At 44.9% G+C, this 13,671-nt stretch overlaps 1 protein-coding gene across 3 annotated transcripts in view; it reads left to right on the top strand.

Moving 5' to 3' along the window:
• The window catches only part of swap70b (switching B cell complex subunit SWAP70b), an 86,488-nt gene that overhangs the window by 10,685 nt on the left and 62,132 nt on the right, over nucleotides 1-13,671 (top strand). For 2 of the 3 annotated variants that reach the window (XM_078415382.1, XM_078415381.1), the window contains exon 2: nucleotides 12,050-12,190. In XM_078415382.1, the coding sequence (XP_078271508.1) occupies nucleotides 12,050-12,190 (141 nt within the window). Of the gene's footprint in view, nucleotides 1-11,907; nucleotides 11,931-12,049; nucleotides 12,191-13,671 lie in introns of those variants that run through there. The other variant, XM_078415383.1, reaches the window with a different exon arrangement.

Genomic DNA, 13,671 nt, shown 5'->3' with positions numbered 1-13,671 from the left:
ATTCCGATAGCTCTAAGAGCTAAATCTAACTCTCTTGAAACCATCCAATGAATTGGCCTCCACTGCCTTATGAATTCCACAGATTCACAACGTTCTGTGTGAAAAAGTTTTTCCTCATTTCAGTCCTAAATGGCCTACCCCTTATTCTTAAACTGTGACCCCTGGTTCTGGACACCCCCAACATTGGGAATATTTTTCCTGCATCTAGCCTGTCCAATCCCTTAAGAATTTTATATCTTTCTTTAAGATCCCCTCTCATCCTTCTAAATTCCAGTGTATACAAACCTAGTCGCTCCAGTCTTTCAACATATGACAGTCCCGCCATTCCGGGAATTAACCTAGTAAACCTATGCTGCACGCCCTCTCATCCTTCTAAATTCCAGTGAATTTGTTCCTCTTGTTTCATACCTTGTTTCAGTAATCACTAGCTGTTCACTTGCCCAGTCTGCTTGCTTCCCGAGTCATCGAGTGATACTGTGTGGAAACAGGCCCTTCGGCCCAACTTGTCCACACCGGCCAACACGGCCAACAGTCACTAAAAGCATTATTTTCTTCCATCGTCATTGTTTCCATAGGTGCTGCCCCCCAACCCGTAAGTAACCCTGTAAACCACACTTCCCACAACATGTAAGGAGCTTGTTCACCTTTTCGTTCCTTGGATTCACCTGACTGCTGTTTCTTTCCCTTCCCTGAGCATTCCAATCTAACCACTTTCTTGGAATCCTGTTTTCTATTCTTCTCTAGTTTGTCTCAAGTTTTCTTTCCCTCTCTAGTCAAGTCAAGTCAATTTTATTTGTATAGCACATTTAAAAACAACCCACGTTGACCAAAGTGCTGTACATCTGATTAGGTACTAAGGAAAAAAAATGAAACATACAGTAGCCCGCAAACAGTTCACAGCGCCTCCTCAATGAGCCTCAAACGCTAGGGAGTAGAAATAGGTTTTGAGCCTAGACTTAAAGGAGTCGATGGATGGGGCAGTTCTGATGGGGAGAGGGATGCTGTTCCACAGTCTAGGAGCTGCAACCGCAAAAGCGCGGTTACCCCTGAGCTTAAGCCTAGACCGCGGGATAGTGAGTAGCCCCAAGTCGGCCGACCTGAGGGACCTGGAGTTAGAGAGGGGGGTTAGAAGATTTTTGATGTAGGGGGGGGGAATGTCCATTTAGGGCTTTATACGTGAATAGGAGGAGCTTGAAGTTGATTCTGTACCGTACAGGGAGCCAGTGGAGAGAGGCCAGAATCGGGGTGATGTGGTCCCTTTTACAGGTACCCGTCAGGAGTCTCGCTGCGGCGTTTTGGACCAGTTGCAGGCGGGACAGGGAAGATTGGCTGATCCCAGTGTATAGGGAGTTGCAGTAGTCTAGGCGGGAGGAAATGAAAGCGTGAATGATTTTTTCTGTGTCGTCGAATTGGAGGAAAGGTTTGATTTTAGCTATGGTTCGAAGTTGGAAGAAGCTGGCTTTTACCACAGCGTTGACTTGCTTATCAAATTTTAATGCAGAGTCAAATATCATGCCTAAGCATTATGTTCCTGAGCTCCTTGTTCTCGTTGAAGTGCCCAGCACTCATCTTTCCATTCTGGCTTCCATGCAAGCTGATATTAAAATCTCCGTCCTTTCCTTGGACACTGATGCCCTTTTACCCATTCCTTTTTCAAATCTCCCATCAGTATCCTTCATTTAAAAATAATTAGTGTCTCTGCTTTTGTTGCGATCTGTGGGCCCGATTCCAACATCCCTTTCCTTTCAAATCCCTAAGAGTCACGTCACCTCCCAAATCTGCACTCGTGTAGTGTACATCTTCCTGTTTGAACATCTCTAATCACATTTCTGACTGGACATATCTTCTTTCGTGTCCATCATCCATGCTTCAAATGTTACATCACTGTCATCGTCCGTCCTGAAAAGGGTGCAAGCTTCCGGTGACGATCAGTGGGAGCCATCACTTGTACAATAGATGATGGTGGTAGCAGAATTAGCTCAGGACACTTCCAGTTTCCAGTCCTGCGACGTGAATGCTTCTGCCATGGGGCCACTGGACATATGATCGAATAGTTCAAAAATCGATGTGGAGGTGACAGTGTGACTCTTTGCTGATGTGTTGTGGTCTTTAAAATTGTTGACCACTCGTTTCAGATCTAACACCACCACCATTGGCTGGTGGAGTTGGACAGTTGCTGCTTGTATTTTTTGATGAACAAAATAATCTTTGAAGATTCATATTAGTTTTGGAGTAACTATCACGGTTTGTGACCTCCACTGACAGCCTGCCTGCACACCCCTAACCCCTGCCCCAGACAGTCAGAGCCCATTTCAGAATTCACAACCCAAGAGCCAGGAATCTGAACGTGAAACATTACGTGCGGAAACTGTTCACAGTTCAGGCGGCATCTGAGGGTGAAACAGTTCACTGTTTTGATGAAAAGTCATTACTGTTTCCTGTGCTTCTCCATTAGCTTCACTGTAGCACTAGCTGATGGCAATCTGGGTGTACCAAATGACCATGTGTAACTAGGAAAAGAGGATGTAACTAGGAAAATGGACAAGGGAGAACCAGTGGATGGAGTGTACCTGGACTTTTAGAAAGCCTTCAATAAGGTCCCACATTGGAGATTAGTGGGCAAAATTAGAGCACATGGTATTGGGGGTAGGGTACTGACATGGATAGAAAATTGGTTGGCAGACAGAAAACTCAAAGAGTAGGTATAAATGGGTACCTTTCAGAATGGTAGGCAGTGACTAGTGGGGTACCGCAAGGCTCGGTGCTGGGACCACAGCTATTTACAATATACATTAATGACTTAGATGAAGGAATTAAAAGTAACATTAGCAAATTTGCAGATGACACAAACCTGGGTGGCAGTGTGAAGTGTGAGGAGGATGCTATGAGGATGCAGGGTGACATGGATAGGTTGAGCTCTTAATGATAGCGGAGTCAAGGGATATGGGGAGAAGGCAGGAATGGGGTACTGATTGTGGATGATCAGCCATGATCATGGTGACAATAGAAAATAGACAATAGGTGCAGGAGTAGGCCATTTGGCCCTTCGAGCCAGCACCACCATTCAATGTGATCATGGCAGATCATTCTCAATCAGTACCCCGTTCCTGCCTTCTCCCCATACCCCCTGACTCCACTATCCTTAAGAGCTCTATCTAACTCCCTCTTGAATGCATTCAGAGAATTGGCCTCCACTGCCTTCTGAGGCAGAGAATTCCACAGATTTACAACTCTCTGAGTGAAAATGTTTTTCCTCATCTCCATTCTAAATGCCCTACCCCTTATTCTTAAACTGTGGCCCCTTGTTCTGGACTCCCCCAACATTGGGAACATGTTTCCTGCCTCTAACGTGTCCAACCCCTTCATAATCCTATATGTTTCGTTAAGATCCCCTCTCATCCTTCTAAATTCCAGTGTTTACAAGCCTAGTCGCTCCAGTCTTTCAACATATGACAGTCCCGCCATTCCGGGAATTAACCTAGTAAACCTACGCTGCACGCCCTCAATAGCAAGAATATCCTTCCTCAAATTTGGAGACCAAAACTGCACACAGTACTCCAGGTGCGGTCTCACTAGGGCCCTGTACAACTGCAGAAGGACCTCTTTGCTCCTATACTCAACTCCTCTTGTTATGATCGCCAACATTCCATTGGCTTTCTTCACTGCCTGCTGTACCTGCATGCTTCCTTTCAGTGACTGATGCACTAGGACACCCAGATCTCGTTGTACGTCCCCTTTTCCTAACTTGACACCATTCAGATAATACTCTGCCTTCCTATTCTTACCACCAAAGTGGATAACCTCACACTTATCTACATTAAACTGCATCTGCCATGCATCCACCCACTCACACAACCTGTCCAAGTCACCCTGCAACCTCGTAGTATCTTCCTCACAGTTCACACTACCACCCAGCTTAGTATCATTTGCAAAATTACGGTGGATTTTACTGAACAATCAAGACGTACTTTTAAATCTTACTTTACAAACGAAGGAATTAAGTTGAGGAAAGCTTTTCAAATATTAGATTCTTCAGAAAGAAATAGATGAAGTAGTCTGATGATGTGCACAAAATCGCTACAAGCCCCAGAGCTGGAGGACGAAGTCGACAAGCAGTCTATATGTACCGTAACTCCTGTGAGTAAAGAGGGGTCATTCAAGGAATTGAATCAGTCGGATGGATATGTGTAAGAAGGAACTGCAGATGCTGGTTTAAACCGAAGATAGACACAAAATGCCGGGGTAACTCAGCGGGACAGGCAGCATCTCTGGAGAGAAGGAATGGGTGACGTTTCGGGTCCAGACCCTTCTTCGTGTATTATCAGACGGGATGGATACGTGATTGATTGGGAATGTTTGGGTTGTACCTTTTACCAAGCCTGCGATTTTCCATTTCTCGTTTTGCGAGAATGCACTTCAGCTAAAATCAACCCGAGTCGAAAAAAGTGCTGTACAGAACAAACATTTATGTTGAGCCTATAAATAGTCATTTTAGTTCTCAAATTGATAAATTTACAACATAACAAATTGACCTCCCAAAGGAATTGTCATTGAGTTTATTTTTAAATCTGAAATTATTGGTTATAGATTAGCTGTTTTTAAATGTGGTGAATTACTTTTGCCGAATTATGTTTTTGCCTTTCAACTAATAAATGACTTCTTACAGATGAGTAAAATGTACATTTTAATTTTGTTTAATAAGTTTAAATACCAACACGAGATTGAGCACATACTCCAGCCTTGCAACATGGAGGGTGTGCTATATTGTGGAAGAATTTAGCATTATGATTTTAACGTAAGACCTTTACCATTAACTTCCACCCTTCCCTCAAATTCATTTGGACACATCTCTGATACATCTCATCCCTTTCGTGATTTATCTGTCTCCATCACAGGGGACAGACCATTGACTGACGTCCACTACAAAACCACCGACTCCCAAAGTTAGACACAAAAGGCTGGACTACCTCAGTGGGACAGGCAGCATCTCTGGAGAGAAGGAATGGGTGACATTTCAGGTTGAGACCCTTCTTCAGACTGGTTAGGGATAAGGGAAACGAGAGATATAGACAGTGATGCAGAGAGATAAAGAACAATGAGTGAAAGATATGCAAAAAATTAACAAAGATAAAGGAACAACAGGCCATTGTAAGCTGTTTGTAGGGTGGAAATGAGAAACTAGTGCGACTTGGGTGGGGGATGGATAGAGAGAGAGAGAGAGGGAATGCCGGGGCTACCTGAAGTGAGAGAAATCAATATTCGTACCACTGGGCTGTAAGCTGCCCAAGCAAAATATGAGATGCTGTTCCTATAATTTGCGTTGAGCCTCACTCTGACAATGGAGGAGACGGAGGTCGGAAAGGTCTGTGTAGGAATGGGAAGGAGAATTAAAGTGTCCAGCAATTGGGAGCTCGCGTTGGTTCCGCGAAACAATCACCCAGTGTGCGTTTGGTCCCTCTGATGTATAAGAACACCTCATCTTGGGTGCAGATGCGGTGTAGACGGAGGAATTGGGAGTAGGGGACAGTCTTTGCAGGAAGCAGGGTGTAAAGGAGTGTAGTCGAGATAGTTGTGGGAGTCAGTGGGTGTGTAATAGACGTCAGTCAATAGTCTATTTCTTGTGATGGAGACTGTGAGATCAAGAAAGGGGAGGTAGGTGTCGGAGATGGTCCAAGTAAATTTGAGACCCAACGTTACCTGGACAACACTTACCTCTTGCAAAGACCCTATTCCCTACTCTCAATTTCACCATCTCCGCTACATCTGCTCTCATGGTAAGGTTTCCATTCCAGGACATCAGAGATATCCTCTTTCTTTAATAAATGTGGTTTCTCCATGCTGTCATAGATGGACCCCTCACCCACGTTCTCCTCTGTGTTCTGTCGTGAGAGCACTCCCCCTTTTTCCAGGTGGAACAAGGATAGAGATCCTGGTCCTTGCCTTTCACCCCACCAGCCCCCGACACCCAAAAGCATTATTCTCCAACATTTCTGCCGCCTCCAATATGATCCCACCATTAATCACATCTTCCATCCCCACGCTTTTCTACTTTCTGCAGGGACTGTTCCCTCTGCAGCTCCTTGCCACCATCCTCATCCCTTCCCACCCAAACCACCCGCTCCCCAGGTACTTTCCCCTGCAACCGCAGGAGATGCAACACCTGTCCCTTTACCTTCCCCCACCCACCACCCATCCAGCTAGTCCTTCCACACGAGGAGGTTTACTTGCACCACCTCTAACCTTGTTTACTGGTGTGGCCTCCTTTACATCGGTGCGACCAAGTGTAGATTTGGCCGTCCACCAAGGCCTACTGGATCTCCTGGTAGCTGACCATTTTAACTCTTCCTCCCATTACCATACTGACCTTTCTGTCCTGGGTCTTCTCCATTGCCAGAGTGAGGTAGCTTACATCCCAGCAGCATAAACATTGAATTCTGCTATTTTAGGTGACCGACCAACATCCACCCCCCTCCCCTCCCCTCCCCCCCCCTCTACCTCCTTCCTTCTCCCACCCCTTCCCACTTCTTTTCATCTCCTCCTCACCCTGTGCCCCACCTGAACTTGCACCATTTTCCCCCTTTCCTTTGCCTTCTACCAACATTCCTGCCTCTGACCTCATAATTTGAAACTCTTCCACCCTTGTCTCACAACGATTGCAATTTCATCTCTGGCCAATGTGTAACTATCTGCCTATAACCCCTCCTCCCCTTCACTGTATTCGCCTGTTACTTTCCACACGCTGTCCTGCCTTTCCTCTCCACCAGCTCCCTTTCCCTCAGCCCGCTCCCGCTCCCCCTCCCGGAATCCATGTTCTCCAGAGACGCTGTCTCACCCGCTGAGCTACCCCAGCACTTTGTGTCTTTGATTTTAAAGTAAGGCTGTTTACCTTTCCCAGGTGACCGTAAGTGATTACATGGCACTTTCCAATGATGACACAGAAATTTTCCAATTGTCCTGCTCAAAGTTCCTTCTTTAGCTGACGTCACCTCATGAAATTTTGGGAAGCAAGTTCATACTTGTCGCTAGTACATAATGTGTAACATAGTTACAGCGGTCGGTGCCTTGCCTCAACTGTTAAAACTTGCTTTTATTGAGTTCCATGGAACCAACTGTCATTATCTTAGCTACTTAGTACAATTGACCAAGCACTTTCACCTTCATGTTATTCAACTGCACTCTGATTGAGGACATTTTTTTCCAATTTACCCACGTGGCAATTTTAAGTGTTCTGTGAAAGAAAATCTGTAATATGATGCTGGGGCTACGAAGGGTGCTGTATTAGATTATAGGAATTATTCTTTATAGAAATCAACATCTTTGAAGGTTGATTTTATTGATTTTAATTGATTAATTTATAAATTTTATTGATTTTAACCAAGTTAGATTTGCTTTCCGAGGATTAGAGATTATTTGTGTGGTGTATTTACCATTTTGAGTTTTGTGTTTTGGCAGCTGAGCCTTGCCGTAGTTCCGGGTATAAAGCATTGTGGGATACCTGATTACACTCTCTGGTGGTGTTGAAGTAAAGCAGCCATATGTTGTATGCTAACCTGTCTCACTCGTCGATTCTTATCATAATACACCACAGTTAAAGTTGGCGACGAGGATAAAACAAGCAGAAAATGCCTATCATAGGTTCCATAGGGGAGTTCGCCCCGAAGACAGAGTCTTGGTCGGCGTATGTGGAACGTTTAGAGCAGTTTTTTGAGGCTAACGACATTGCAGTGGAGAAGTAAGTAGCTACTCTGTTAAGTGTGATGGGAGCATCTACATATGGTCTGTTAAGGAACCTGGTGCAGCCGCTGAAGCCAAAAGATAAGTCCTACGATGACATTGTGAACATTTTAAAGACTCATTTTGAACCCAAGCCGTTGCTTATTGCGGAGAGATTCCGCTTTAACCGATGCAACCAGCGGGCGGATGAGTCTGTGACCAGTTACGTTGCGGAGCTGAAACAGTGTGCAGTTAACTGAGTTTGGAGCGACGTTGAACGAGACGCTTCGGGACCGTTTTGTCAGTGGGATTTGTAATGAGGCAAGCCAGCGCCGGCTGTTGTCGGAGTCCAACCTGACTTTTGCACGGGCATTTGAAATCGCCCTCAGCATGGAGACTGCGGAGAGAGACACGCAGCAGCTGCGGGGACACGAGGTACGTCCGAACCAAGTGCATAAAGTGGATGCGCACACGGTTAAGCAAACGGGGAGGAACTGCCATAGATGTAACGGCAAAAATCACAGCCCACAGGTGTGTCGCTTTAAAGATGCAAAGTGTTACAACTGTGGTAAAACCGGGCATATTAAAAGGGCATGCAGAGGAAAAGTGGCGGCGGCACCGACACAGAGCAGATATAAACGACAGACTGATAAAAACACAAAGTATGTGGAGGCAGAGGAAATAGTGTTGCCAATGTTTTCATTAGTAAATGGCAACAACTGTAAACAAGCATACCGGGCATGTTTTGTGGTTAATGGCAAAGAAGTCAAACTAGAAATTGACACCGGAGCTGCCGTGAGCATTATCTCAGAGGAGCTGTTTCAGACCACCTTTTTAAAGCAACCACTTGGGCTTGCTGAAGTCACACTGAAGACATACACAGGGGAGGTTATTCCTGTGTTGGGACAGTTTGAAGCCACTGTCAAATATGAGAGTCAGAGTGAGCAGCTACCAATGATTGTGGTAAAGGGAGCAGGACCAGCTTTGTGTGGAAGGAACTGGTTAAAAAAGCTCACCTTAAACTGGAAAGAAATTAAACATGCCAGTGACAAGTCTTATCAGGAAGACATAAAGCATATTAAGGAGATGCCTCACCTGACATCAATACAGGATGTACTGGAGTTACACGCTGAAGTGTTTAAAGATGAACTTGGCACTCTGCGTGATGTCAAAGCAACAATTCTGGTGGAACCAGGGGCCCGCCCAAAGTTTTGCAAAAGCCGTCCACTGCCATTTGCCATGAAAGCACGAGTGGAGGCTGAATTGGACCGACTGGAAAAGACCAATATAATTACTCCAGTCAAACATAGTGAATGGGCAGCACCCGTTGTTCCGGTTGAAAAAAAGGACCATACCATCCGTCTGTGTGGAGATTACAAACTCACTGTAAACCAAGCTGCCACTACAGAGACTTATCCATTGCCACGGATAGAGGAGCTGATGGCAACCCTCAGTGGAGGAAAGGTGTTTTCAAAGATTGACCTCGCCTCAGCGTACCAGCAGGTACTTCTGGAGGAAGAATCAAAAAAACTGTTGACCATTAACACACACCGAGGCTTATTTGTCTATAACAGACTGGCTTTTGGTGTGAGCGCAGCACCCTCCATCTTCCAAAGAATCATGGAGAACCTCATGAAAGATCTGAATGTAGTGGTGTATCTGGATGATCTCCTCATCACAGGAAAAACTGAACGAGAGCATCTGTAAAACCTGCATAAAGTGCTACAGAGACTGCAGGAGAGCGGACTGAGAGTCAGGGACGCAAAGTGTGAGTTTGGAAAGAAACAAATCGAATACTTGGGTCATGTGTTAAACAGCCAGGGCATTCAGCCGTCACCGGAGAAAGTCAGAGCAATAAAGGATGCACCAGCCCCCACCTGTGTGAAAGAGCTGAGAGCTTTCTTGGGACTAGTGAATTATTATGGACGGTTCATGCCCAACCAAAGCACCGTGCTTGCTTCCCTGTACAGGTTGCTGAAAGACCAGGTGTCGTGGGAGTGGAAAAGTCGAGAGCAGAAAGCTTTTGACAAGTGCAAATCGCTGCTCACAAGTGACAAGATCCTGGTGCACTATGACCAAAAGCTTCCTCTCACTCTGGCCTGTGACTCCTCAGCGTATGGCATTGGAGCTGTCATACAACACAAAATGCCTACAGGGGAGGAGCGCCCCATCGCCTTCTCATCACGCACATTATCCCCTGCTGAGAAGAAATATTCTCAGATTGAGAAAGAGGGACTGGCGCTCATTTTTGGTGTAAAGAAGTTTCACCAATACCTGTGGGGGAGGAAATTCAAACTTGTGACTGATCACAAACCCCTGCTAACACTGTTTGGAGAACACAAAAGCCTGCCTACCATGGCTGCAGCTCGAATCCAAAGATGGGCAATAATTCTCTCTGCCTATGATTATCACATTGAGTACTGTGCCTCAGGGAAACATGGTAATGCAGATGGCCTCTCAAGAGTTCCGCTGCCTGACACAAACGACGCAGGGACCACAGCCATCACTGACAGCGTATACACACTGTTAACTGAACATCTTGAGCAGGCTCCACTGAACGCAGACCAAGTGGCACGTGCAACATGCACAGACAACGTGTTGTCAAAGGTGCTGAAATTTGTCATGGATGGCTGGCCTGCTGAAGTGGATGAGACTCTGAAAGCTTTCCACACGCGTAGATGTGAACTTTCAGTAGAGCGAGGATGTGTCCTGTGGGGCACCAGAGTGGTGATTCCTGAAAAGTTGAGAAAAACTGTTTTAAAGGAGCTGCATTCTGGCCATCCAGGAATTGTGAAAATGAAAGCACTAACACGCAAGTACGTATGGTGGCCTAAAGTTGATGCAGAGGTGGAGCAAGTTTGCAGAGCATGTGAGTCATGTCAATTGGAGCAAAGGATGCCTCGTCAGGTGCCTTTGCATCCATGGGAATTTCCTGGCCAGAGCTGGAAAAGACTACACATAGACTTTGCTGGGCCATTTTTGGGACACACTTTCATGTTGGTGGTGGATGCTTACTCCAAGTGGTTGGAGGTGTTTAAAATGTCTAGCATCACATCACAAGCCACTATCACACGACTGAGAAGACTGTTCGCAGCTTATGGATTGCCGGAGCACATTGTCACGGATAATGGAACGCAGTTCACGTCAGAGGAGTTTAAAAACTTCATGCAGCAGAATGGAATCCTTCATTCTACAAGTGCTCCTGGTCACCCTGCCTCGAATGGCCTGGCAGAACAGTACGTTCAGTCATTCAAGGGTGGAATGAAAAAGCTGACACACACCGCAATGGATGTGGAGGACAGGGTCTCCATCTTTTTGATGCAGTATCGCACCACACCAAACTGCACTACTGGTCAGTCACCTGCTGACTTGTTTCTGAACAGACACGTGCGCACCCGTCTGGATTTCATCCGTCCGGACACAGCAGCCGCTGTTCGTAAAAAACAGTACAAGCAGAAGTTTCACCATGACCTCCGTGCAGCAGACAGGTGTTTCTCAGTGGATGACCCAGTGTATTTATACAATACGGCTGGGGGAGGACGCAAATGGATTCCTGGAGTCATAGTGGATCAAACAGGACCGGTGTCTTACAAAGTACAAGGAGGAGACACCGACATCACCTACAGGAGACATGGAGATCAGCTGAGATTCAGAGTCATGGGAGATGGACTGGATCAGGACACTGAAAACTCAACCACTGACACTTCTGCACCGAGCCAACCCGCACAGCCGGAGGACATGTCATCATGCAGCGAGCCAGGGACTGTGGACCGTACAGCTGCAGCTGCTGCGCCGCTGAGTCCACGCCGATCATCAAGGGTCAGGAAGCCTCCAGACCGCTATGTCCCTTAAGCTTCATTTTTTTTTTTTAAAAGGGGAAATGTTCGGCATGAAGGACTGTTTAGTTGTTTAAGTTGTTTTCATTAATATGAACACACAGATGGACTGAGACTTGTTAAAACTACAAGAGGGTCTCTAGTGATAACAAGTAACTTTGCATAGTAGTAATTTTGGGAATGGTTATTGTTAGTAATAAGGCACTTGCTAATTTCAGTTATTTAAGATTACCTTCATTTTAAAAAGGGGGTAATGTGGTGTATTTACCATTTTGAGTTTTGTGTTTTGGCAGCTGAGCCTTGCCGTAGTTCCGGGTATAAAGCATTGTGGGATACCTGATTACACTCTCTGGTGGTGTTGAAGTAAAGCAGCCATATGTTGTATGCTAACCTGTCTCACTCGTCGATTCTTATCATAATACACCACAATTTGCTTTCTGCCTTTTTGTTACATGGGGGATAAAGCTCTTTAATACACTTTTTTGTTTTGTTTGGAACAGGTTCTCTCACACAGTTTGTGCACAGTTTTGCAAGTGCCTCACAATCCAGTGGCTCTGGAAAACCACTTTAAGGATGATGATGAAGGACCAGTATCCAACCAGGGATACATGCCATATTTGAACAGGTTTATCTTGGATAAGGTATTTTGTTTCATAAATTCATGCATAAAAACCTATCTCCTAAACTTCATTATGTTTTGCATGCATGTAATATAAGATAAAATTTATGCAAACTAATGGAAAAGCAGGTCTTATATTGAAATTGAATCCTTTTGATTGTAAGAACATTTATTTATTTTGATATACTGTGCTAGAAATATTTCTGATTTGTAAAGATTACTTGTAATATTGGCAGAGAGAGTCAGAATTAAAGGGCGCTCTTTTAGAAAGGAGGTGAGGAGGAACTTCTTTAGTCAGCGGGTAGTTAATCTGTGGATTTCATTGCCACAGAGGGCTGTGGAGGCCAAGTCAGTGGATATATTTAAGGCAGAGAGAGACAAATTCTTGATTAGAATGGATACCAAGGGTTATGGGGAGAAGAAAGGAAAATGTTATTAGGAGGCAGAGATCAGCCATGATTGAATGGCAGAGTAGACGCGATGGGCCAAATGGCCTAATTCTTCTCTTATAACTTGTGAACTTGTAAACCTGATGATTGTCAGGGATTATGGGGAGAAGGCAGGAGAACGGGGTTAGGAGGGAGAGATAGATCAGCCATGATTGAACAGCGGAGTAGACTTGATGGCTTAATTCTGCTCCTATTAGTTATGACCTTATGATGGGGAAGATTTTAGAAACAGCAATTTTTTTCCACAAACACTGCAGTGGGAGACTCTGGAGTGTGAGTTTAAAACAGAAAAAATACAAACAAATAGTTCCAACTGTATGAGGAAAGTATGAGTGGAAAGTCAGAAATGGGTCAGACAAGAAAAGATGAGAGGAATACAAAGTGGTGCAATAAACAATTTTTTTTGTAATGTCTTCACAGCAGAAGACACAATAAAAGTATTACAACTAATGGGATCCAAGAACCTAATTAGTGTGAATACTTTTACATGGCACAGTTGGTAGCATTTTCTCCTTATGGCAGAATGTTGAGAGTTCAAGTCTCACCACAGAGTACAACAGCCAGCCTGGCACATCCTGAAGTAGCAAGGGAGTGATGCACTGTCAGAAGTGGGGTCTTTCGTATGAGACTTTGAACTGAGACCTTATCTGTCTGCTCAAATTGATGTAAGGGAACCTGAGGCACGAGGAAAATAAATGGGTCAGGGTATTATGAGTTAACATCTTATCTATATACTAAAACTCTTGTTTGTTTGTTCCTGAACTACAGCCAAAACGGTACACGATAGCGCGGCAATTTTAGGCCCACCTTACTCACCGTCGTCCCTTTGCTGCTAATGGAGTCAATAGTCAATAGTCGTTTATTTGTCACATACACATAAATGTGTAGTGAAATGAAACATTACCCGCAGTTGAACAATAAGACCAATAAGAATAATCAATAAAAATGCAATAACACATACAATCACAAACTAACACCAAACAAAAAGAAACATCCATCACAGTGAGTCTCCTCCAGTCACCTTCTCACTGTGATGGAAGGCCACAATGTCTTT

The sequence above is a fragment of the Rhinoraja longicauda genome, chromosome 18 (assembly GCF_053455715.1).
Source record: "Rhinoraja longicauda isolate Sanriku21f chromosome 18, sRhiLon1.1, whole genome shotgun sequence".
NCBI lineage: Eukaryota > Metazoa > Chordata > Chondrichthyes > Rajiformes > Arhynchobatidae > Rhinoraja > Rhinoraja longicauda.
Note: the sequence above shows the minus strand (reverse complement) of the source record. Positions and strands in the feature narration are given on the sequence as shown.